We start from the raw sequence: 27767 nt of genomic DNA, 5'->3' as shown, positions 1-27767 counted from the left end.
CGCAGCCTGGGAGTTGCTCATCCTTAAACAACGTAGTCTTTTTGGCTGCCCATTCAGTTTCAAGCAACAAACCTTTTGTCGTTGGTCCCAATGACATGTCAGTTTCTCATTCTAATTTGTCCGTTTAAAATATTTAGGAGTGCTCATATGAAAGTGATGAATATGCTCGTAATTATGTCCATCTTTATAAGATCCAAACCTAAGAAAAATATTCAACAAAGCAAAACCATTACAACATGATTTAAACCCATGCAATTAAATCATACACTTACTATAGTATAATTAACACTTCTTCTGAATGTTCTAGTTTATTTCAGAAATCGGCCACAACCCTACTTAGATATGAATCATAATCTATGTAAGCTATCTAACTAGAGGTCTTTGAGTATAAAGGAGACATTTAATTACACTCATTGGATTAATGCCATAGGCACTCTGTAAATGGAACTCCAGCTGACAAAGGTGAGCGGTGCATTTATCTAGTAAAATCCCATGCTCTTTAAGTTTCTTCTGCCAACTTCAGTGAAGATAGAATATAACCTCCCATAGTATCAAATACTCGACCCTATTGTTAATATTGCACATCTTTCTTTTGAAAATTATGGTGAAAATTGTAATTTTTCATGCCATATTTAAATTTGAAAGTTTTGACTACTGACTATTACAGTCAATAGATTTGCAAAAGAAAAGTGTAGTACTTATTCAAAATACCAGTGCTAAACAGCATTTAAAAGTAGTGTCATTGTACTTCAAAAGAACTGTAGTTAACTGGAAAAAATTAAAACTTCTTCCTAAAGGGTATTTTTTTTTTTCTGCTTATAGGCAGACATAAAAGAAATTAGGACAAGAAAAATATTCTGTGCTGAAATCAGCTGAGAAAAATCTGAATGTGAATGCTAACTTTAAGCAAGTTTCATCATGCGGAAAAGACTGGGCAAACTCCTGCTTAGACAAGAAGCCAGTGACTGAGTGGTAAATAAAAAGTGAGTAAGCTCAACTGCTAGGTGTACGTAAGAAATAAATATATTCTGTATGAAGCAAGTCAAAAGTAGTAAATACAGCATTGCTGAAAATTGTCTCTCTGTGGCAACATCTATCTCAAACTTCATCACTCTTCCACTGATACTCAGTGTAGAATACATAACTTTCTCCATATTTCTCTTCCTTATGCAATGTCTGCAGAAAAATGACAGCATTCTAGAAATAAATAACTTTTTATGTAAAAACCTAGCCCTTTTTTCTTCTTGACATATGTAACATACTGCCTCAGGCATTCTCCTTATTTTTTGCTCCAGTTATATAGTATGTTTTAAAATGCTTAGGCAAAGAGTATTTAACATATATATTGTATTTTGTGTTCTAAGTAACAGTATATTAAGACCTCGATCCTCAGAAGTGCTGAGAAACACAGGAAATCTCTCATGATTTCTGAGTCACCACACCACTTGGCAAACATCTCTATCAAACAATCTCAGAAATTAATCACCTGGGTGAAATAAGCATTACCTTCAACTTATGCTACAACACAGCAGACTGATTTTCCCAAGGCAGATGCCAAGTCAGTAGAAAAAATGGAATTAGATGTCAGAAGTTCTTGACTGCTAATCTTCTGGTTAGTTTCGTACTGACCAGTGCCTCCCACTTTAAGAACAATTTTGTTCCTAGACTTCTCTTTTACAAGATGTCACGTACGTCACCCCCTTAATTTCTTATGAGACACACTGACCTGGGATTGAAATGGATGTCCTCAGGAACTTGGCTGGGATCAATGACAATTCTGTCATTGTCAACATAGCTATCCAAGTGATCTGGGATCCTAAATTTGGCCATCTGGACTTCTGAATCACTTAAACCAGCATGAGATATACGGGCATAGCCCAACCTATCAAGACACAAGAAGAGTTAGTTTGAAGAAATAACTCAAGGCAATTTCACCACATTCTTAATCCCCAGAGTTATTATCTAACCTATTAACATAACTTTCCTTTCTGTGAATCTCAGCTTCCAAAAATTTAAAGTGCTCTATAAACACGCGCATCATAACACAATGTCACAAGCAGAAAAATGGAGAAAGCATGTCTGACAACAAAAATAAGTTCTACATCTAGAAACTAATTTTTAAAAGTACAGTTTTAAAATATGCATACAGGTATAAGCTCACCAACTGTTTTCACTGAAGAGATTTTGAAATTCAGGAAAGGAACTCAAGCATCAATGGAAGGAGTAATGAGAAAAAATTAGACTGCAAGTGGGGGTTTTGTTGCCCCTTTTTTTTTTCTTTTTACTCAATACTGCTACTTAAGAGAGCTATCTAGTTTACTGGTTTTACTCCTGTGAACACTGCAGAATTTGCAGTTTATTCAGTATAAGTTGAATTCCATTCTGGTACATATATCACCAAGAGAATGATTTACAAGCAACTTGGTATTAGAAGATATGGATGGTATAGGTCCCAGCAGAGGAAAGTGCTTCAATATGGGCTTATATAGTTAAAGTTTCCACTAAATCCAGCATAAAGCTTTGCTGGATTAGATCAGCATTTTGCTTCAACAAACCCTACAATCATAGTTCAAAATTTGTATCTTCTGTGTCACATACAAATTAGGGCTTAGCCTTCACATTTTAGTATGAAGCTGCAAAGCCAGAGCTTTGGAAAAAAGTAGTTTTACGTTATGAAAGCAGATTAGATCTGAAGGCTTTTGATACAGAAGGATGAAACCTGTAATACCGTCTTTGTAAATTATACTCAGAAATACACCAATTCATCCTGAGATTGATGTTTCACATTACTTCATGATATATCTAACTGTCCATACACAATCGTTTAGGGATGGATATAAGACTCTTCCACAATTACCTACAGAAGGGTGTAAAACTGATTGTCATAAAGATATTTAAAACCGATGAATAAATGATCCACTTCAACACACCTTATTACTCCGCGATACATAATATAGCTACACCATCTGTCATGATCTGTACTGTCAATATCCTATGAGTGAAAGGAAAAAATAAAAAGTCAAACAAATAAGGCAAGCTTTCCTTATGCGTAGGCTTTAAATCAGTAACAGAATCAATGTGTAAACCTGCTGCAGAAAAATGTTTTGCCTAAAACACTGTACTGAAGTAGAAAGGAAAAAAAACCACTGTCAGACAGACAAATAGACAACTTTTTGACATCCCCTGACAGAAAACCAAACTCCAGAACTCAGTTTTAAAACAAAACAATTGCAGAACTGGGGGTTGGAAGGGATGTCTGGAGGTCACCCACTCCCAACCCCATGCTCAAAGTAACTAAGCAGGTCACAGCCAACTTTTTAATATCTCCAAGGATGGAGATTTCACAGCTTCTCTGGCCTAGTGCTTGACAACCCTAACTGTGATTTTTTTTTTGCTTCTGCTTTCTAACTGACATTTCCCTTGTGGCAACCGCTGACCATTACTTCTTGTCCTTTCACTGTGTAACTCCCCCTTCTCTATAACATGTCAGGCAGCTGAAGACTATTTGAAAATGTGTATGTATTTTCTTATATGTCTATTTCTAAGTTACCAATTTGAAATACTATGCTGAATGTTTCAAATATATATTATCTCTAACTGCTAAAAGAAGCAGTGTTTTTACATACCTGCACATTTCCATTTTTTATTAATTCAGTATAATCTCTGGATCCAGGAGCTGAAGTGATGTATCCTAGAAATACAACTTGCTTAGAGCTAGTCTTCAATAGGTTTGAAACAGCTATAGCCTGAAGTTTTCTGTCCAAGTCCTCTCTGAAAGACACAGAAGAGACTTTAAAGTATACACATTTTAGCTCAGAATCTTTGTGCTATAACATAGCAAACCACAAATGAATCTGACCTATTTTTATTGCTCAGTATTAGAGAGTATGAAAATTTACACAAAGCTCACTGATTCAAAATGATCACTATGTTCGATAAAAGCCACATGGTTGTGGTAATTAAGGTTCTCTTTCTAACCATTATAGGAACAGCTTTTTCTATTACCTTTTTTGTTTTTAATACTGATCTCATCACTAAGAAATGTGAATGTAAGTGCTTTGGTTATCTGAGGCTTTGCCTCAGCCTGCACTTGAAATTTAATTGTGCTAGCATAGAGGGGTACATAACAAAGAGCTCACATGCTAACAAAACTTTATGATGGATAGATCATGGTAAATAAAGTCTGGGTCACATAATTTATGAAATATAACTTACAAGCTACATCATCCTGTTAACGACATTTGGCAGGTATTCTGCATCTCTTTAAAAAGACTTACACAACAGTTCCAACATGAGCAAAAGTGATAGCATAAGTGGAACCTGGTAAAATACTGTATTGGATCCCATTCCCTGTTCTTGGATTTGTCATAATATAATGTAAAGGCAGTTCTCTTTCTATAATTCTTCATGTTAATAACTTTAAACAGTTGTGCAAAGTATGTTCTGTTCTATATTTTGGTAGAGTGGGCTAAATATAATTGAGACAGGGAGATGATTTTGGAATCTGTAATCCCAAAAGGCAGCAATAATGTAAATGCTACTATGCTTTCTAAATAGCAGTACTTCTGATTGAAGCAAATGCATTAGGGAGAAAGAGTACACAGACAGGAGACAAAAAATCCCAACCATTTAAATAGAAGCGAGCTCAGCTAGCTGCTCTTTCCAGAATTACACCTCTCCAGAAGATGGGTTCTTTTAAATGACACGGGCATTGTTATATTCCCACATTTTAAAAACTGTCTTTAAAAAATATCCCTAGTTATCCAGTATTGTATAGCTTATGTCATCCTAAGCAGCAGATGAAAAAAGATGAAAACCAAGCAGTTGTGCATGCCATTTAATTACAAATTCATTTACCTCAAAACACAATCTAAGTTGCACTTGTTTCCCATGTGTCTCCTCCTATTTTTCCTTCATCTTTATCTCGTCTCTCTGTGAGGGGGGAATACTGTGCTATTTTCTTCTACTTTGACAAACAGTTTCTCAGAGGAGCAAGTCTAATCATCTGTGTGAGGCACAGAATGAAATTCCTTTCTAGAGTTCAAATTCTGAGTGGTTTCTGACAACTATACATCTTCAGTAAAAGGGAAATCTATAAACAATTTGCATGATCGGAGCCCAGGTTCTACACAGAGCTCAGTATGGGATAATGAGAATTCCTACTGCTTTCTGAGCAGCTTCCCAATCCATAAATTTGCCCCTCCATGAATTGTAACAAAATTTTTGAAAGTCCAAATCTTACTGCATAACCACAAACATAGTAGATATTGCAGCAAATAAAACTGACAAAAACCAGCTACATGGAGCATCACAAAACTATCCCTTTTTAATATTCATTACACACAAGTAATCAAGACATTGTTTTAAAGTAAAGAACTGAAATATATAACTTTAACCTCAAATACCTTAACGTATTTGAGGTATTGGTATAATTCTTCCTTTCAGAATCCAGAGATCAGGTTTCATATTTCCAGTTTCATATAGTCAGAAGGACACTGAATGGATATTTTTGTTGCTGTTTCAACACTGTCCTTTCTTGCAGGCTTCAGAATTGTTACTTTTTATTTTCATAAACATCAGCTGGCTATTAATGCTATCTATCTGTAACTATCTGCACTCATTGTGGAGTATAATAGATCTATTCCACATGCAGAAAGTCGGAAGGATGCTATCCTACACTGAGATGTATCTATAGCCCTACTACTTGTTGTGGTTTTGCAGAACTATGTATCTCTAGTAACTCAGGTATTAGGCTCAGCTGAATTTTGCATGACACATTTGTCCCTTTTAAGAAATGCTTCAGAATTTTAAACCAGTAGCTATGTCATAATATGTCAGTAGCTATGTCTCCCACGTGCCTTGTTAGAACCAGTATTACAGCAGCAGGTTTTAAAAAGTACAAAATAAATCCCAGAAATTTACAAATTACTATTATGTTACACGACTATGCATGACATATGTAACAAATAAAATACACACTCTTCATTTCCAAAGTGGGCAACAACAAAATCAACCATTTTCCCCGTGAAGTTGACAGTCATGGAGATGGCAGGTGCAATCTCTCCCTCTGGAGATGGAAGGAGGTGATGGGTAGATTTTACAATTGGATACCTTGACAGCGCCATAATCCTACAGGCAAAGAGGGAAACAGTTATATTTAGTAGTTCACAAGCATCACAAGTGTGAACTAAGCAGATGAAAGTGAGCAGAAGACTAATGGTCACTGAAGTCAAACCATCAGACCAGAATACAAATGGTCTCTAGAGGGTTTTCCTGAATTCAGGCGATTACTTAAGTATAGGTCTACAAATGCATTATCAAATTCATTCCTACACTAAGAAATACCACTCCATATATATGAATTGTTACACTGAGCCTTTCAAAATCTGCATCCTCAGACAAGACAGAGTTTTACACCACCAGTAATTAAAATGTATTTTATTACAAGTAGAAGCAGATAGAAATACATCTCTAAAGTGAGAGATTTCTCATTCTGTCAGCTTCTGCTTGGAATCAACCTTAAAACCATTTTGCATCAGTTTTTTTCAAAATATTTCATGAAGGAAATGTCAGAGAATGACTTTTCTGCCCCATTCTGCATCACTTAAAAACACAGGCTCTGGAGGAGGAATGTTACTAAATTCCCCTCACATATCACACAAATTAAATAGCCATTGCAACATCACTAGGAAGTTCCATCTGCTACAGAGATCTGCATATCCCCCTGAAAAAAAAAAAAAAAAAAGCCACTATTTTCCAGAGAGCAAAGATATTGAAAGATATGCAAGTAGTTGGTCATGCATTAAAGTAAAATCAAAGTAAAATCAGACACAAAAAATCTGGTCAAACAGACATATGCCCTTCTATGCCTATTTCCCACTATACAGCTCAAGCTGGCTTTAATGAAGTCAAAATTTCTAATAACTCCGAGTACACTTATATTTTCCAACTCCTATCACGTTTTTAAGACTGAAATCTAAAGTTCTCATAGCCCAAACCAAAATATTGAGAAAAGTGAATCAGATATAGTACTTAGAATGCCAGACTTCCAAATCTGTAGGCACAATGCCATTCTCTACGTTACCAAAGCCAAAGGAGCTTACAGGGATAGGCACTGAAACCTGATTTATTTTTAACAACGAGAAAACTTCATCTGCATTGCATTGTGATGCTAGGCAATCAAAGCATGTTCCTAAAGACAAGCTCCAACAAGTGATTACAGTGATTGTTATTGCAATTATTCTTTGCCCATGTTCTAATGGAGTTAGTATTGGACAGTATATTTACACTTTACTGTCACTGTGCATGTTAAGATGACTCACCCCCAAGTGTGATCTCTCGTGCTTGGACCAAAATCTGTGTAAAATCCTAGTCTTTCCCCTAGCCACATTGTTGGATCGTTGTTCCCAATGAACGGTTTAGAGGCATCACTCTCTATAATAGTGATAAAATCTGCACCTGAAGCAGGGAAGAAAAAAGAAAATCTTTCCAAGTTTATAACTGTGACCTATAAATGTGATTTATAAATGACTACATAATGTCATTTCCCTTTGGATTATACAGTGATGGACACAAGCTCTTCAGGAGTCAATCAGGGCAAATCTTACGCTGGCGACAAAGTCATGCCCAAACTCTGGGTCACTGTACGCTGCACAGCCTCTGATGGAGAGATATTTAGTGTCTGGATGCCATAGCTCCTCCCTGGTGCATAAGCAGACACACATGAAACTGCAGAGCACAGCTGGCCTGCACATACCTAGAGCAGACCATTTCAAAAGCATTAGGCATAAAACGCATACCCAGATTAACAGCACAGTAGCGAGTCTACCGCTTTCAACTTGATGAACAAGCACTACGCAGCACATCTGCACTTACCTTCATCTCCGAAATCCTATTCTGCTCCAAAGGGTCCTATGCAAGAGGGAGCAGGCTGCTGCTGCCAAAGCAATTTATCAGCCCATAGCAACCTAGCATCAGCCCCCTTGGTGACAGAAGGGTTTCCAGCTCTAGTGAATTGTTGACCATCCACAGCCACCTCACTTTCCCAGGGCACTGTGGTCCCTCCTTGTTTACATGCCGAGGTGTGGCTTTCTCAGGGGAACATGACAAGTTCCCCTATATTTTAGCTGCAGGATACAGGAAGAGCTATGCGGTCCCTCAGGGAACTGGCAGCTAAGAAAGGCCTGCCCATGCCTGAAGGAAAGTGGGAGTCCGCAGGCTGGCCACAGGCTGGCTGAACCATCCAGGCTCAGCCTGAGCAGCAGGTCAGTACAGCTGCAGCAGCAAGTGCTCCCTTATACCCCCCTTGGAGTGCTCTCTGACTCTAGAAGGCAGATCGAGTCACCGCTTCATCCGCAGCCCTTCTATAAGGAATTAAGACTACTCCGTCCAGTACCACTCTTGCCATGTAAGATGTTTTGCTTTTGAAATGTCTTATTTAGCACTATGAAAGCCATGTTAGCAGGGAAAATAATAGCTCACGGTACTTTTAAGTGGATTCCCAGATTTTTGCTTCTACATCGTTAGCATACATGCTGGCCGCAGAAACAATAACTGAAATCACTGAGACGGGTTGATGTTGGTTCCCTTCAGGACAGACAGGAGTTCCAGTCACAAAAGCCATTACTTGTTGCATCTTCACTATTCCAACAGAGAGAAAATGAGCCCAAGGCATGCATACCACTACACCTTTAAAGATAATCCCCATGCTGAAGAAGTTAGCCACTCTTTTTTTCTGTGGCTCTTAAAATCAGCTACTCTCTTTGAGCAAAAAAATCGTTTAAGAATCTTCAGCTTAACTCCGAATGCATTAATGCATTTCTTGGAAATGTTAATGTGGTATTTTACATAACAATATACATGTAACTTAAAACTCCACAATACTGTTTCCAGCAATCAGGAATTAAGATTTATTCATTTATAGTTTGGAATTTGCTGCCTTTTTGACTTACTAATTGCTTCTTTTAGAAGTGTTACCACAAAGAAATACTCAATGGACATAATCAGGTAATCACTTTTTCTGATATCCGTGAATTTAAACTACAGGTACCAGAAATAAATGCATTCATTATAGTTCATAAATAATTATGCAGAGATTAAGGAAGTACCCAGACATAAGCCATGAGCTATGGAATAACATATGTAAAAGAATGCCCCAAATTTCAATTCATCAAATGTCGATGTTGTTTTCTCATACCACAAGACAGCCTCCAGAGCTCAGCCCTCTGAACCTCTGGTCACGGGACAACAGAGCGAATGATGCAGGAATCAGCCTGTTCCTTCTTCACTAGCTCCTGGGCATCTCTGCCACAAATCAAGGCTTGCACAGCAGCACCTGTGCCAATGCCTTCCCACTGCTTCGGTCTGTGAAGCCTGAGCTGCTCAGGAAAGCCCTGTGGTACATTCACATCAGAGGAGGAGAGAACAACAACAAATGCTGCAACTACCTGAGCTGCTTTAAATCTTAAAGCGGCAGCTCCCAGTCTTCTCTATCTCATGGGTATCACAGAAAGCAATTAACACCTACAACCACCACTGGTCAATTCCTTTCAACACACCCTACAGCAGCATTAATCTTTGGTCCAAATTCTTAATTTCCTACAGCTAATTTTCAGCCAAAATCCTGTTCATGAGCAACAGGTTAGACACCCATCTTTACAGTAAAATCATGACAACACACCCAAGCTACAATCACTATTTTTCTTTTATAAATTGCTCTGGCTCAGTGATGGAAACAGTCTTGTCTGTTTCTTCTCTGTAATACTTTGTTTAGGGCATTTTAATTTCAGACATTTTAGGATTTATATCATGCTTCACATCTGAAAACACAGAGAAGCTACAAAACATTAGATTTTATCTAAAAGGATATTTATCGTTATTTTATTCATGCAAATAATTTCTCTATAGACAAGTAACTCATCAGCAGTAAAAATCCAAATAATAAGCAAAGTGTTTCTTTCAACCAGAAACCTCTTTAAAATGCATTTAAAAAATTACCACCTCTGCAAAAGTATTTTTAACTGAAATGATCATATTGGAACGGCTCACAAATTCAGGAGAAAGCCACTAGACACAGGTTCTTGTGTTAATGCAAGAATGGACTCAGTTACCCATCTGTCTCTTCAGATGAACCCTCTCAAATATAAATGAAGTGGAAAAAAAACATTACCTGTCTGATTAAGCAAATTAGCTGATCCTTCCAAATTAGACCATCCTTCATTATCATATGCAAATCTAAAAGGCCAGATCATAGCAGAGAAGTCTTTTTTTGGAACCTCAAAAAAATAAATAGAAAAAAGTCAAGTACAATTTGACTTTTATGTATTATACCTTTGCAGTCAACAACATCAGATACATGGTGTCACACATAAGAAGAGATGTTTTAACCAATATATTTTCCTAATAAATCTGTCAGGATCACAAAAGACTTTAGGTATTTTTGAGAAAAATCTGCTGTTAATAAGAGGAGAAAAGCCATCATAGTTAAAATGAATTTATACAAGTAACAGTAAATAAATGAACATGAAAGAGATTACAAATTTTTTCATCTTTCTAAGAGGAACTACCCACTTTTCTCCACATTATCAGGTACTACAAACCTGGACAAGTTCTAAAAAGAAAGCCAACCATATACGTCTGTGTGCATGTGTGAATAAGCACATGTGTGCAGGCACATACACACACACACACACAGTTTCTACTTAGCTGTCATCACCTTTTATGCATCTTTTTCTGCATTTTTCATCAGTGATTTCTCCAATAAAAAAATTACCAACAGGAATACATGTCAAGGTCAAGTTTCAAAGGACTATTTCCAAACTGCCACCAAACGAAAAAGGTGTAATTCATAAGTGCAATCAATTGTATCAAAAATTCAATTTTATATTAGTAATCAATTAAATCATAGAATGGAAACATGTTAATTTATATCTGATCAAAACAGCTCTATAATTTTGAATTAAAATTACTAAATATGCAAGCAACACACTCGGACAACTTGTAAGCAATCTAAACGCTAAACTTTGAGAGCGTTAAGCATCTTAATTGTTACTATCATTGTGATACCTAATTTTTTGCCAGATAGAGAACTGGACTCTTCTGATTTTTATCCAATTTCCATAACTAGTCAAAGTCTAATCTAAGTCAACTACTTTTCAGAGAGGTTCAATTCAGAGCTATGCATATAAACATAGAAACATAGAATTCCTTCAGCTGGAAGAAACCTCAGGAGGTTATCTGTTCCAGCTTCCCCGATATAAGATCAGGTTGCTAACAGCATTGTCCAGTCAAGTTTTCAATACAATTCAAATAAACTCCTTTATAAAAGTAACATTTACATTGAATATATGAGGTAAGCATCTCCTAGTTTTTCAGAATAATTCTTTCCTTCGTAGCAGGATTATGAATCTCCAAAGACCCAGACATTTCCCATGCTCAATATCAATTTACAAGTTAAACTTTTTGCATCTTCATTTCTGCATTAGTTTTGCTGAATACTTGGATACTGGTGCAGAGGCTTCTTCAGCACCAACCAGCACATCTAAGACACCACACGCATATTTTACTGTATATTTGAAAGTTACCATTTTCACAAACACTACTCACCCCTTGGCCCAACTTCTTCTGGTAAGTTTTATAACGTAGACCCAATCCTAGCAAACCAACACCAACAAACAGCCACAACACTTGAAACACAAAAAGACAGAAAAGTTGTTTTTAAAGCAAAAGAAAATAATGTTGTTATTACTGGAGTTAAACAGAACTGGTTTACTGTCATTCTAAGGTGTGCTATTCATAGAATGGGAAATGTATACATTTAAATTTCCACATATGTGAGTGACAACACTATTACAAATTAGGTATGTTACAGTATCTGTATGTGTACAGATACACTTACATTCTCCAGAACTCAACAGTTAAGCAGACACAACATACCAAAACTCCTTGGAATATTTATGTAAAAACGATACCTACTGAAGAATACATTATAGGAGATGAACAAGACCATTATGTAAACCTTCCAGTGTTTTCCTCTCTATGTTCCAGGTATGCATTTGTAGTATAGATTTTTTATTTTTTATTAATACAATGTGTGGAAGAAAATTTAGTTTACTTCGTAAGCCTTTAGAAGTCAGAAAGATGACCTCCAGAGCAGTCCTATGTTTGACACATTCTTGGAAAGGCACTGCAGCTTCACAGAATGCAAATTCAGAGCTTTTCCATTCCTCCTGTAGCCTTCCAAATAACCACAGTGGACGCTTAAGAGCTCTCATGGTTAGGCACATTGTAATTTGATGACCAAACCCCTCTGCAGTTATTTCATTTATACAGTGGCATACGCTATCCACAATGATTTCAGTAACTCCTGTATTTTCTTTCATCAGATCTTTAAACAGATACGTAGTTACTGTTATGCAAGTTTTCTGAAACAATTTTGTGCAAAATTTAAATAAATTTTGCCATGGAGGATGTCAGAAGAAAGGACATGCTGTTTACATTAGTAAATGTCAAGCAAGCAATTTCACACTTCGCAAGATGCGAAGGTGCTTAAAGGGGAAGCTGAGAAACAATACAAGTCTGGGCATGACGTGCCAGTTACTGTTGTATTGTCACAAAATTAGCTGAGCAAGGGCTGTGCTTTCTGACAGAGTATTTTGAAGTATTTACTCACTTTTGTGAAATGTTTTTGAGTAGTAATATTCAAACCACTTGCATTGGTGCTCACGTTGCCTCTAACAGACAAACTCTCAGGGCGACATTCTTCTGGCCCCTGAGCATACAGGGTAAAGACCTTCATAAAAATTTCAGAATCAGCTCTGAAAAGTGGTGAAGCTCTATTGTCTCCGCTTTCCAGATGAGGCAAAATAAGGTATGCAAATTATAAGTGATTTGATCCAAAGTCACAGAGGAAAAAAAGATTCAAGGATTTGAACCTTCAGCATCCTGATCTCTGTAGGGTTGACATGCCCTAGCACCTAGCAATTTTTTCCTTTACCAAACTTCACAGTAGTGACTTTTTCCTTAGAAAAAAGTAAACTAACAATGAAAACAAATCTGAAGCTCAAATGATTGTACAGAAATACTTGAAAAATCATTTGGATGGATTCCAGAGGTTTAAAAGCCAAAAAGCAGTAAAACCTCAAACATTTACTTTCTCTTCAAAACCTAAAAAAAAAATTCCTGAGGATAGATCTGGTGTGAACATGCAGTGGGGCATCAGGATTGTGTAGTGATGTCAGCCACAACAGGCTTTGCAGGGCTGCCTCCTTGCACAGGAGGGGTGTCACATTATACAGTAGCTCCTGGGCCAGCCGAGTGCCACCCCACTGCCAGCCAGCTCACACAGCCCTATAAAGGGTGTCACACTGAACTGCTTCAAAATCAACATACCGAAGGGGCTGAGAAATCATCCATGGGGTTTTTTGTATACACATGTAATAAATCCCAAGATCCAGAGAGGCCTCTTCCTTAACTGACAAAGTGAAATCACAAATTATGCCAAATCCATTTTTACCTTTTCTTTTTTCTCCAGTTCATTTTTTGGTCTCCATTTAACACAGTCCATGAGGAACAGTCTCTCTCTCTCAACCATAATCATAGTGAATCAGCTGCTCAATTAGTACACATCATCATTAAAACTAGAAATATGGCAATACCAACTACAAGTCTGTCCCTACAACTAGCACCAAAAAGCATTTCTAAAACACCCAAGCAACACACTCCACTGTGTTACTCTTTTTCCTCAGACAGTATTCCTAGTCATGGAAGAAAGGAAGTAAAATTATACTTACGTAATTTGATATAGTTTTTACTCTTTTTGAATAGTGGCTTTTGGTTGCTTTTCACTTCAAAGATAGAGCTAAGGTCTTTCTTGGGTCCTGTTAGAAAATCTACCCCAATACACAACATGATAAACCCTGTAAAAATATAAGTAATTAGTTTTTTCATAGAAATATGAAACATATTTCATAATGCATATGCATATGCATAAAGCATATTAAACATTGCTCATAAATGCACCATTTATAAACTCCCAGCTGTTGTGTTACATTCAACCTTATGGCTCCAACAAGAAAGACAATTCAAAGCACACACACATAGTTAAATGCCATACCCAACGTAGTAATGTAGGCAGTATGAGATTTATTGATAGAGAAGATCCTGCTTCTTATTGTCACAGTATTCACCTCGCTTATGCCTGCAGCACTTCAAAAATTTTTAATTTACATTGTTGTACTTGTTGACATAAGCATTGCTTCCAACAAAATGAGCTTGTGACATTAAACTTGCCGCTAATGATAAATATTTCAAAAAATACTTCAAAACAGTAGAATTGCAATAAGAATTCACAGCTAAAAGATTATTTAAAATGCCACTGAACACCTGCTTCACACAAAAGTAATGAAGTTCAAAATTACATTGTTTGTGGTGGGTTTTGGTTTTGGTGGTTTTTTTTTCATATAAGCTAAGATTTAATACACCTGAAACAGCCTTATTAAGCCTGCTTTGTTCTAATAACTGAAGAGCAGAACAAATAGTAAAAGTATCTAGCCAAAGACCCCTTCACATTATGAACTCTACTCTGGACTATGGCGAGCTCCAAAATAAAATCCACCTTTAGGTCATTCAGGCTGACCGCAAGGGGAGCTACTGACACTAATGCAACTTACAGCTGTTCTTGTTCTTCCCTTGCAACCCAGCAGCCTAAGGATCATGATATTGCCAGATAACTTTGTGGTCCCAAGCATCAGGCTGCAGTGGGTGCTAACCAAGTAATCCTCAGAACCTGTCTCATTATTCACTATGGAAAAGCAGAGATATTTTAACTCTGCTGATACTACTAGGTCCCACTACTGCACATTTTATCAGGTTTCTTCTGTTAGTGAGATCTTTGTTTAAAGCCATGTTTTTCCTTCCTCCATTCATGTACTAATTGCAAGAACAATGAAAACAAAATATTTTAATCCTTTTATCTGCAGCAAAGTAGTGTCTCCCCACCTTTGTGTGTCCTAACACCAACTTCCACAGAACCTTGAGCACACTTAGCCAGCACTCTCAAGCAAACATTGATTTGCAGTACAGTTTCAGTGTATTACGTCAAAATTCTAGCACATGATAGATGAATTATGATAAAACGTTTCCAGGCCTCTGTTAACTGCTACAACTCTCAGCTCAGCCCAGTGCTTTCAAAGTTTACCAGAATTAACCTGGACAATAACAATTAAGTTACACCTCCCTATTACAGAACCTTAAAACAAGAGCTTGATGAAAAAATACACTGTTGATTGCAGACGTCTATCGTCTTTGCAAATGAACTGCTCTGTCACCAAGATACAAGTAACACATTTTTATATAGGAACTACAAAAGCAATTGCTTTTTTGTATAAGCAGACTGCAGCAGGTTGGGAGGCCAGTTTAACATGGCAGCATCTTGTATTCTTTTGCTCCAGAGCCAACAGAAGCAGCTGTGCTTTTTAAGAACAGACAAGTAAGCACACCTATAGCTACGTTTTAAAGGCCAGTAGGTGACTTCAGTGCCCTAACTGGTGCAATGCACTGTGATGGTATCTTTTCTTTTCAACAGGTAGTTCAGACTAATAGCTCTTTTCCCACCCCTTATGAGCTAAAGGATCCAACTACCTGCAAAGAAAATGTCGGAGCATAATGACTTGGGTAAGAGCTCTGCTGGAGAAGGTATATGTCCTTAATATCTTTGTGGCATAGTTAATGAACTACAGAAGTCATGTTTTATTTCAGAGTTATAGCTGAAGATATAACAACCATTACTCAGTATCTTCTTACTGCCCTTAGTTACATTAGTTGTAGTCAGTTTGCAAATCAGGAAGCTGGGTCTAGTGCAATGAAGAAGGGGGCACACACTAAACCTTTCTCAAAGGGAGACTGATTCAAAGCCACTAAAGTTAATGCAAGACCAGGGATCTGACCCCTCAGCATTATGTTACATCACAGTGAAGCAGCACAGAAGTTTTGAACATAATGATCTTACTTTCATTGTCACTTTTCCCGGTGCAGTTCCCTACCCAAACTGCAGCAAGAGAAAGGCAGGATATTGGACAGGAGGAGAAAGCAAGAAATAGCGCTTGCACCTGAAAGAAACCAGAAGAAAACAAGCAGTTTGCCAGAAAGCCAAGCTGTAAGGGAAGAAGTGCAGCAACAAATACACGATCTCATGGTATAATTTACAAATCTTTCATAAGCAATGGGGTGGCATCAAAAAGACAGAAACTGGATTCTCAGATGGAATATAAACTCATGTAGCGCCATCAGCTGAGACAGGTTCAGGTCACAGTTCTCTTTTTACCAAAGAGAAAGTTAGGGCCATCTCTGTGTTACTATCTAGTCATCATGCCAGGTGAATTAGTCACAACTGTGTATTTCAAAGGAAGTGACAGGGAGGGATTTTATGTAACAGCTTTTCTTTAGTCAAAGCATTACTCAAGAAAGCATTTGGCATTCTTCTACCGCATGCTTTCTTCGTATAACTTCAAAAAATAAAAATAAATTAACTGGGATAACTGTTTCTACAGAACCCCAGAGTGCTTTCAGAACAAAGAAAACTGCAATAAATGTAACGAAACTCTCCTCAAAACATAACAAACTGCATGTGATTGCTGTAATATATGGAGACTGAGAAACTGGAGTGACAGAAAGTGGTTTCAAAGACATTTACAAAATCTAAAAACATTGGAGCAATAAGTCAAGCAGAGATTTCATTAATCCTTTTCAAACAAAATAGAGGATAACGCGTCACATTTTAAAATCTGCCACACGCTTAACCCAAGACAATGTTTGGCATTGTTTAAATATAATTAGCGAAGTATGCTATTGAAACACATTAGTACCTATTAAGAAAATAATTCTGGAGACAAAACCAGAAAGGGTTGGTTTCGTTTCCACCTGCCCACCTTCATCAAGGGATCATTTTGCTAAAACCTTTATATTTGCTCACCTCAATTCTTCTTCACTGGCAAATACCTGACAATTTATTTTCTTCCTCTCCTGTTTGCGTGTTTCTGACACTGCAGGCTTATCGACATTCCTCCAAACATGCTGGTGTGTCCACAAAGCATAAGGTACAGCCATGTGGAAATGAAGCTCAGGTCTCAAATGCAGACTAGCCAGATTAGCAGGATGCTGCACTTTGCTCCTCAGATCAGGACTAAATCATGCACTGCATTATGTTACAGTCCCAGTAACACAGCCTTCATAAACCCCTGAAGTTTCCAGAAACTACATTGTTACCTGAGGTACCATACTGCTATCTTGGGTAGCTAGCATACAGGTGCATTCACACTCTGGATTGCAGCTGTATTTTTCGGGTGACTGATTAACAGATCTCTTCCTTAATTGTTTACTGAATTATCAGAATTTTTTTCACTTTGCCATTTTCCCTCAACTGAATTCCATTTTCTGCCCACATTTTAAACTATTTCTAGCAGTAGAGAAAAAAAGTAGATTATTTTTTGCATGTTTCAATAATTCTCTCATAGAAACTCTTACCATAGTTAGCCAAACAGGAGCTGAGCATTTGGAAAGACTATTTATACACTAGATACATTTTCAACATCTGGTTGAGGCAAAAGCAAGCGTATTTGTATTTGTTCAGTCATAAACGTACCTAAAAGAAGATGGGAGCTTTCTCGAGCGTAAATTCCTCCAGGTACAAATTTATAAGCTGTACACCATACACAGAAGAATAATTCCAGAACATAGGCAAACATGGCTGTACTCATGGCTTTCCCAGGATGCAGACAGCTGACAAAGCGTCCAGCCAGTTGAGGCCACACACACATAGTAAAGACTGCAAGAATGTTGCCTGCAACAGCAGCACTCCAGGTGTGTAAATAAAGAAGACCAGCCGAAGATGCTAAACCTATGAAGGGGTGGAAAAGAATAGAGTAAGTCACAGTCAGATATATTATCTGCCACCTTCATTTTTTTTGCATTCTGTCTAGGAAAAAAAGAGAGTCTGGGAAATATAACTGTGCTTTGCAGCCATGAGAACTGCATCACGAGAAAGACGGTTATTCCCAATAGCCAAAGACAGAGATATCTCATTCTCTTAAAGATTGTCTATTCAGCTGAAAACCGTGCAGCAAAAAGACAGCACAGAAACATCATCAAGAGCCAAAACTGAACAGTTTTTCTTATGCAGAGCTCTCCCAGCACAAGAGGGATGATGCAGTTTTTAAGAGGTTAACAGTTCTGCCTGTTATGAATCTCCTTTAACAGAATACAGAAAGAATCAAATAGGTTAATGTGAAGAGAAAACATATCTTTCCCTGATCATCTCTCCCTTTAGATAACCATATGATGGGTAAAAAAACAACTCTTAATCTTTTACTAACCGCAAGATCCTTGATTTACCACACTGTCTTTGACTATGATGGGATTTGACCCCAAACAGAACATTAACAACCACAGAAACTCTCTATAACAGGAGGACTTAAATTTAAAACTTTATTGTAGGTAAAGAAATGTTGACTAACTTTCACATCATGATAGCAGATACATAGAAAAAAATCTAATATTTTACTCTGATGCATCAAGGTTCTGAGCATTTTAGAATACAATGCTTGAATCAGCTAAAGAACCATTCTGTACTTGTTTTAAATTAGCAATGCCTGGACATCAAAAATCAAATGCTCATACTCACATTACAATCCGCACACACATTTCTTAAAACTAACACCTGCACCAAAAGGTAAATTATTTGGGCAACTGACGGTTTAAGCATTGCCAATTCTTCTGCCCTTATTGTGACTTTCCTGATATTTGGTATTTTAATTTGGTTCCTGACAAGCAAAAACTCAGTTTGCATTAAATTTCTTGTCTTCAAGGTTGTGGAAAATGTCTTGAAAGTCTTGGCTCTTAGGTGCTCCAAAAGAGAAGGTGAATAAGAAAAAATCAAAACATAACTCATCATTTCCTTTGGTCTCTGTACTTTGATATGTCCCAATTTATTATTAGACATTTGTAGGAAGTACTGCTTTTTATTCATGATGTAAGCACCTACAAACAGTTATCTAAGGCCAAAAAGAAGCACATTTTTGGTTTTTTAAACAGTATTTATACCACTAAATTTCACTCAGAATGGGCCTACAAATTAAACCAAGCTGCCTCTATCCATCCATGCCAAGAGAGTACGGAAAACACACCTCACCACAATTCAAGAGCAGAATTATTATTTCCATCTCCTCCTACTTGCTCCATGCATAGCTTGCTCCCCAGCATAGCTATACCATCCTCCTGAAAATGGAACTCCAGATCCAGCACTTGAATCCCTCTCCCCACTACCCAGACTGATTCACAAATGTATTGCTCCAGCAGAACTGCCTTGACGTTCATACTATTTTACTGCCTGGAGATCTTGGCAACTTAGGAGACAGGAGGCAAGTTTGGCTCCAGGTGAACTGCTCATTAAATTACAAGTTCTTGTGCCTCCTGAGGAATCGAGAGGCTTGTGTCATCTCAACCCCATAACCTTAGACATAGCCTTACTCAATGCAGACTGTGAGAACCGAGATGCTACTCATGGTAACAGAACCTCAACAGGGACTTCTGGGGTTTCTGAAGAGAACACCACTGCTCTGCAGTGGCCTGCAGATTTGGCCTGTAACCCTTAATGGTCAGACATGTGCATACTACAGTCAGCGACAGAAAAAAAAGATGCTTTGATTAGCAATTTACTTCTCTGAGATGTGGTGTAGGGTCAGAGGGCTTGAGTAAAGGGAGTAAGGTAATAGAAACAAAAAATTCTGCTCAGGATGTGTACCTACCTACAAGAAACCAAGAAAAACCGGTGACAGAAGACCAGCTCCAAAATGAAAGCATCAGTCCATGAGCCAGGCTCAACAGAACCGTACCTCTAATACAACAAAAAGGAAAAAGAAACCATACATTAATATAATTTTATAAACAAACTGGCATTGAAAAACAAACTTCAGGACAAACAGACAAGGATGCTTGGTAATATTTTATAATCCTTTTATTTTAAATAGATCTCAATTTGAGCAAAAAATATCTTTCTCTTATACTCTGTTATATTTTCTCCCCTTTACTGGATGTAAAAAACATCCAGTTGAAAATAATGGCGTTTTATCATAACGTATAAGTGAGCTATGTTCAGCAGTGGAAGCACTCCACTGAAATACTGGGTAAAAAAGGCAAAAGGACTCAGAGAAAATGAGAGGGAGGAATCCACCCCAAAAAGAAGTATTTTCTTCACGTCAAATAGGGGATCCTACAACATCTAACACTGGCATCAGTCTTGGGTAGCTCTTGTGTATACTAATTCCATATTTACTACCTCACCTGCCACTACATGTAGTTGACTCAGAGTAACTAATCTGGTCTGTTTCTATATTTTTGAACCTGGGTGAGCAACACACAGTATAAAAACTAAATTCTTACTAACCAAAACTTGTACAGAAGTATATCCTCTAATATTGCACATGGTTCACTTTTTTAATCTGCATGCATCTCTAATGTAATTTCCTACCATCTCCCCTACAAAGTCAACTGCTAGATTCATTTACTGCATAGTATAGATGCACTTCATTCATGAGTCCTTGAACCTCAGTCCTAATTTTAAAATTGTTTTGCAATGTGGCAAATCCAGCTTTTTACTGCTGAAATAAAAATCATTCCGTATTAGAAAATTTCAAGATTTATTGGTATAGATGCAATGCTCAGAGGTATCTGAAAACAAGAATGAATCCACAAGTTTTCTGTGTGAAGTTCCTTGTACCCACTTTATTCTATGTAAGTTCTTATACCATCAGCTGGTTGACTTTTAATTTGTCACCCACTACAGCACTGGCTTTTGATTATTATTTTGTTGAAATAATAATAATAAACCACTTACCCGTATGGATTAGGATCTGGACCTGTATGTGGATGTCCACTTACTGCCCATCTAGAAACTAGTGAGACCTCCCCAAATATCCACAGGGTGAGGAACATGAGGCTGCCAAAAGCAAGGCCTGACAAAAGCCAACGAGGGTGGGAAACAGTCTGTCTAACTGCATCACCAGTTTTATTTGTTTCTTGTTTCCTCTTCTCTCCACCTAGAATAAGAATAGAAATATAGCTGAGCAAACTGTCAAATCGGAAAGGGTTACTGAGAAAAAAAAATAACCAGGATCACAAAATTACCAGAATGAATTACTGGCTCAGACACAAAAGCTAACTTATCTGTTCATTTGTGGAAACAGGTAAGACCAAAATTCTCTAGTAACATTCCCAGGTCCATCAGGAAAAGCTAGTCACCTTAAGTGTACAAAAATGGCAACCAGACGACACGATTATTCTTCATACTACTGGAATTTAAATCATTACATTGGCTTTGAAAATCAGCAGAAAAAGTTGTTAGAATTTGTTCAGAGGATTCTGTTCTCTGAAACTCTAAACTCTGATAAGAACAAAACCTGACACTTCCAAAGAAGCCAGAAATAAATTCCCTTCCTTCTCTTCTCCTTTTTTCCATGCACTTTAGATCTTCTCTGCTCTAAGGAGAAAGCAGCACCTTTAATTGCATAGACATACTGCTTTGTCACCTAGGAAGAGGACAGATTCCCTTCCTAATCTCTTGCAGTAGATTCCCTTTCTAAATTACGATGAAAGCTCAGGCTTCGTTTATGTCATGTAATGCAAGTCTACAAACAATACACACGATGACAATTTATACCCACTTACACATAGATAAAGTCTTATCTTTCAATTAATTAATTCAGGTTATACCGAGAAGGAAGGAACTTCTGAGGACTTAACATGAGCTGCCTTAACTAACCAGCCCAACCTCGTCGTCTTTCTCAACAATACTACCTTCACAATTTTAAAGTGTGATTAGCCTATGCCAGCCCCCACTGCTGGGTACTCTGTCCAGACACTCCAAGAACTCAGGCAAATTTTGACCAGGACAACTCTTCCAATTCTTTCTGCTTATTTTGCCACATCAGCTGTTCCCTAGCTTTGCCCTGTCTCCCCTTCTCTGTCAAAGGATACACACTGGCAGAGAAACTCAAAGAGCAGACTGAATTAACAAAATAACAGAAATACCACAGATGTTTCATGTTGGAACGAGGATAACCCATTCTGGTTTTATTGGTCTAGGTTATGCCTTTGTTTGCATTACTGTCACATTATTGATATTGCAATTAGTTGGCAGTTCCAACATCAACTTACTACAGCTTATATGAATTGACATATTGATTCTGCCATGTTACGGGCAGATCGAAGTACCCCATGGTTTCTAAAGTCTGCAATGCTCATGCATCAGGTCTAAAACCAGACTGTACTGGGGAAAAAAAAACCCAAAGAATCAAATCCCAGTGACACACAGATAGGTATAATTCAGGATGTTTTCACAACTGCCATCTTTGCTGTAATATGCTTACCTGAATAAATTCGCTCCACTGCTGCTATAAAACCAAGCGTCAGTATGACAGTATTGGCAGCTTGTGAGCTCCAGACTGGGTTTAGTGATGTATACCAGATGCGAAGAACAAGGAGCATTATCTTGCCTAGCATGAAGCCCCATATCCTGATGAACCTATAAGAATCAGTTTTAGAATAGTGATGCATTTGAGAAAAAAAAAAAATTCTTAACTTCTCAGAAAAAAACAACCTTTTACTATAAAGAAATGTCATTTACAATGCCGTCAGTATAAAAAGATACCTTTGTAAACTGTTTCCTGACCACCATGTTACTGTTTGAACCACCAATGAGGAGGAAACACCGGCAGCCAAGATGAATAGTCTAATTGAAGCATTTGGTGCCTGGTATGATGCTAAGCTTCCTACAAACAAACATATACAGAGATTGTTTTAGTGGGCAATAGAGATCAAGTAATAAAGATTTCTTGTGCATTAGTTCAATCTTGTCTGTAATTTGAATGGCTACACCATTCATCTGAAAACATATGACACTCCACATTTTTAAATAAACCAAAGAAACGTAGGTATGGATAGAAACTGGGTATATATGACATCATAGCAATTACATAGGTATGGATACGTAGGTATGGATATGGTAGGTATGGAAACGTAGGTATGGATAGAAACTGGGTATATATGACATCATAGCAATTACATAGGTATGGATACGTAGGTATGGATATGGTAGGTATGGAAACGTAGGTATGGATAGAAACTGGGTATATATGACATCATAGCAATTGCCATTTTCAGGAAGGAAAAACCAACATGAAACCATTATCTAAGATGGCAGTGATTACCTTAATTTAAATACTTATGGTCACTGATTCCATAAATAGGATATATGAATAAAATATCAAAGCATACAGGTACTCCTGAACAGTGCAATTACATAACTCAAAAGCCATAACACTTTATGTATGGTGACTGCACCTTTCTAAAAAGGATATGATTTTTGCGACAGTGCACTCACATAATTCAAAAGGCATAAAAGTGCACTGTGGCAAAAGCCATATCCTTTTTAGAAAGGATCAGTCACCATACATTGCACAAGGACTAGTAGGCAATTGCCTCACCGGGTGTGAACAAGGCTTTCTCTGGCCCACTGTGTGGTCTCAGAGTGGTCTTTAGCAGCCTGTGTCATCTTGTTACTGGAAACTGCCACTCCCCCAGTCACTGAAAGAGACTGTGCACGTGCATCTCCACCATTTCCCAGGGCACAGTGACCTCACCTTTATCAGCAGTTTTAAACTCTGCTAGCAAGTTTCCAATTAAAGTGACTATGGGTCACACACATTCTCATAACTTCAGTCAGTGCTGCAAATTCTGGCCCAGGATGAGTGACAAACAGCAGGAGAAGCAACATCGTTTTGCTACCAGCTATTTGCTAAGCGAGTATGAGTCAAACTTGAAGAGACTTTAAGCAAGGAAGGCCAGAAATGGAGCTGCTGATTCTGGCAATGCATGCTAGGAATCCTCCAACTGTCTATTTGCTCATTCTGCTCAGATTAAAACATGCAAAGCTTAGAGCAAAGATGGTAAAACGAAATCCATGTGTAGTGAAGATATACTTGTATGCACTGTAGCAGAGGTTGCATGTACAACGCACACAGATTTTTGTCATTAAATTGTGCTGAAATTTGCAACTCTGCCTCTTCAAATCTTTCATCACTTGTGCTAGCCAGATTAAAGCTAGCGTGGGTTTGCCTACTTACAGTAGACACACCTTCTGTTGCTGAGCAAGTACACCCAAAAAGTAAACATATCTATCCAAACATGCAAATTTACTGCGTGCTGTATGAAGACGTAGATTCAAATGGACACTACCATGGAGTAGGTCATTGCTGTTGAGGTTTTTTTAAATAGAACACAAAATCAAGTCATGTGAAAGGATACAGAAATTAAAAGTGTTGGAGAAAATAAAGCTTCCTGAAAAGGCAAAAAGAAAGATAATGATGAATAAAGGAAAAGCTTTTTCCATCAAAAACAAAAAACCCCAATCCCCTAAATATTCTGGTTTCGCTAAGCATGAAGAATTTCCAGATTTTTTGATTGTGAAATTGAAGACTGAATATTTCCAGTGGAATGGGGTGGAGCATGCATGGGGTAGATTGTTCTTCCCAATTTTGTTCAACAAGCCCCAGAGTAAGGCCACGGGCTTTCTGAGAAGGGAAAAGGATCAAAAAGAGAAAGAAGGAGGAAGTGTCAGGTATGAAGAAGGAAAGAATGCAGGAATAATTGAGGAATAGGAGAAACAGCAGCACAGTATGACAGGACAGATTTAAAAGACAATGGAGTGATGAGAAAGACGTAAAAAGACACATATGGGAAGTCCTAAAGCCCAGTGCTGTCTGTGCAAGGGCATCTGGATAACTTAAAGTGGTTTGAGAACCTACAGTAGGGAGGCAAGAAAAGAGTGAGAGTTACCGCTGACAAACTCTTTGCTGAGACAAAGAGGGTGAAGAATATGCTCTAACATCTTCCCCAAATGCTGCTGCTCACTGTGGAGCACCAGGTAAGGGGCATCAGAGTCAGTACAATAGAGCTGGGAGAGAATACAGTGTAGACTTGCCAAGGGGCAGACAGTTTTAGGACCGTTTGGGAGATGGAAACAGTAGGGGTATATGGTCACTGTGGGAACAGTTCCTGTTCAGGCAGGAAAGAAGGGGAGGTCGTACCTGCATACAGCAATGCTCAGCTTAGCCCAAAAGTAAGAATGCATACAGCTTCAGTTTCCCCATGCTCTGCAGTCCTTCTATGACCACCTCCATTAACACATCCTTTCCCCAAATTACTACTGAAGGTGCTAGCTTTTTGTTTGCAGTAGTATCTTCAGGAGCTTGAGATTCAGGTGAAGCAAACAGGCATAAACCAACAAACTTTACATGCTCTTATAGTTCTGTCACTGCTCTTTACTTAGCAGAACAAAAATTACACACGTTTAAGTGATTTCCATCTCTTCTGGCAAAGTGAATTAGTAAACATAGCAAGATGATCTGAAGGACTAATCTCAAATAAATTTTGTGTTACTGTGGTATCTGAAGCAATGGAGGGTCCAATTTGAAATGCTTACACTCATTACTAGTTTCTAAATTAGCAGATCTTGTAGAAAGCAATGCACTGAGCACTGCTGCAGAAAGCTGAAGTGGAAGATTCTACTCACTGAAAAGCTTATTAAAAACAAACAAAAAAGTATTAGGATGGATATGACAGAAAAAGTAGAAAAGAAAAGAACATGGTTACTCTATGCTTCATCTAAACTGATGAAACCAATGAGCTGTCTTCAGTTCTAGTATATTTTTAGAGATAAAGAACAAGAATTCTTTTTAAAACTCAAGTCATGCAGAGAAAGTAAATAAGATGATCCTGCACCGTCTTCTACCAGTAAAAAAAGAAAATTATATGAAAAGCGATTCTCTGATTATCATCTTATGTTGATAAATGAGGAGCCAGGAACTGCTGCTTCTGAAAGAGAAACCAGAAATTGCTGCTTCTGAAAGACACAAGTTAGCAGCAGCATTTTCCCTGTACGCAGGATGGAGACCTTTGTCTCCTCCAAGTTCATCCAGGTGTCGCAAACTCAATAGCAATAACTTGCTTCTGAATGTGGCTGTAGCTGCCAAGCCTTCTCCCAACACGCTTTCAGAAAATCAACAAGAGCTAAGACTTGCACCAGTTAGCTGACGACCAAAGAGGAAATTCCAGCAAGACTTGGTTTAGGGAGGAACACGTGGGATGGGTAGTGAGGTGGTTTTATCATGAATATAAGATCAAACTTTCTTCTTGTGCAACTGACAATATGAGACCCATCTCACACTCAGGACGAGCCTATACCCCATCAACGTGCTACAGGCATACAGACATATTTAACAAAGGAAAAAAACCCACATATTCTTTAACAACAACAAAAATTGCTTCAGAAATTAAGTCTACCAGAAAGAATCTTTCATTCAGAGCAGATTACTTTTATAATAGTCCCGAGTTGTTCTGTAACACCTCTTCCCTACCCATTGTCACAGACACGGAACTGCTATACAAGGGACACCTGCTCTGCTGACCTCTGTGCAATATCAAAAACTTTCTTCCTATTGGGCATGACTTGCACTAATTTAAAAGCTTCTAGAAATAAAAGTGAAATGAGATTTGTCTTTAATTATGCAGTACTGGGCTAAAACCCAACACAATAGATGCAAACAGTACTCTTCTGACCATATCTAAAAGCTCGGGGAAAAAAAGAAAAGCACGGGTTTGGGAGAGCAAGAACTTCTTATTCCTGCCTCTTTCCAGAATCATCTGAATTTTGAGGCAATTTGGAATCTTTATTCTTATGCCTTTATATCAAGATGGACTCTATAACTCACTACAGTGCATACTTACCAACCATAGTCAGTCTCAGAAGGGCTAGGATGTACTTATTGTTAGCCGACCTCCAAAAAGGGCCAATTATCAAGAATATTGGAGAAAAGAATGCAAAAGCAAAAACTTCTAGACCCGTGAGTGCCAGTGTCTGAAGGGGGAAGTAATAGATCATCGGTGGCAGTGCATGATAAAGAGACCAAGAAATGTAGCCTGAAAAAAAAGAAGGGAAAAACCACCCATCATACATTTTCAACAGCATGGTTTCCTGGAGATTACCATTTTATACTTCCAATTATAGAATATCAAATGTATTTAAAAGTGGCTAAAGTAACAAAAGTCACTTTCAGTGAGGAAATACTTGGTATTCCAAGTTAATAAACACATTTTCCCAGGAAATGGTTGGACTTGATGATCTTAAAGGTCCTTTCCAACCTCAGCAATTCTATGAAAAACGGAACGATGAGAAGAAAACAGCTCTTCCCCCAACTCAGACAGCAGTTCCTACTTTGATCTTCAGTAAAGGAGTGCCCAATCTAGCAAAGGGTTAGTGTTTAGAGGGAACAACGCTGGCTAAATAAGTAGTCCACCCACAGTCTCAGGACTCCTCAAAGGCAGATCGGTGGCTCAACGAATTATTCTAGTAAATCAGTGGGCCGCTCTCCCCTGAAGACACCTTATCTAGGCACACTAGCACTGCACCATGATTTTTATAGGTTTTGCAGGGGCCAAGCCCCCGAGCCCGCCGCCCGTGGGTAAGGGGGTCTGGTGACCACCCTCAAGGCTGTCACCCACTCAGGGCAGAACAGCCCGGTCCAGTGCCCGCTCACCAACACCTGCACAAACACTGAGCTGAGGGCACGCAATAAATCCAAGAGACAAAAGGCATTCCAACATTAAAAGAATTTAAAAAAAAAAAAAAAAAAAAAACAGATAAAAGACACCACTGAGGA

The 27767-nt window shown here is 38.0% G+C and overlaps 1 protein-coding gene across 1 annotated transcript; it reads right to left on the bottom strand.

The window, feature by feature from the left end:
• Positions 1 to 111: 111 nt before the first annotated feature.
• CWH43 (cell wall biogenesis 43 C-terminal homolog (S. cerevisiae)) lies at positions 112 to 27022 on the bottom strand. The gene is made up of 15 exons (XM_009884976.1): positions 26836 to 27022; positions 22700 to 22820; positions 22419 to 22573; positions 20888 to 21089; positions 19800 to 19888; positions 17639 to 17893; positions 13791 to 13916; positions 11605 to 11684; positions 10169 to 10274; positions 7323 to 7458; positions 5980 to 6129; positions 3627 to 3771; positions 2931 to 2992; positions 1727 to 1882; positions 112 to 199 (listed from the first exon to the last, which is right to left on the bottom strand). Exons 1-15 carry the CDS (start codon positions 26987 to 26989, stop codon positions 112 to 114), a joined length of 2025 nt encoding a protein of 674 aa, XP_009883278.1. The 5' UTR covers positions 26990 to 27022.
• Positions 27023 to 27767: the final 745 nt, after the last annotated feature.

The sequence above is a fragment of the Charadrius vociferus genome, unplaced genomic scaffold (assembly GCF_000708025.1).
Source record: "Charadrius vociferus isolate BGI_N301 unplaced genomic scaffold, ASM70802v2 scaffold134, whole genome shotgun sequence".
In the NCBI taxonomy this organism is placed as follows: Eukaryota; Metazoa; Chordata; class Aves; order Charadriiformes; family Charadriidae; genus Charadrius; species Charadrius vociferus.
This window is presented reverse-complemented; position numbering and strand designations above follow the sequence as displayed.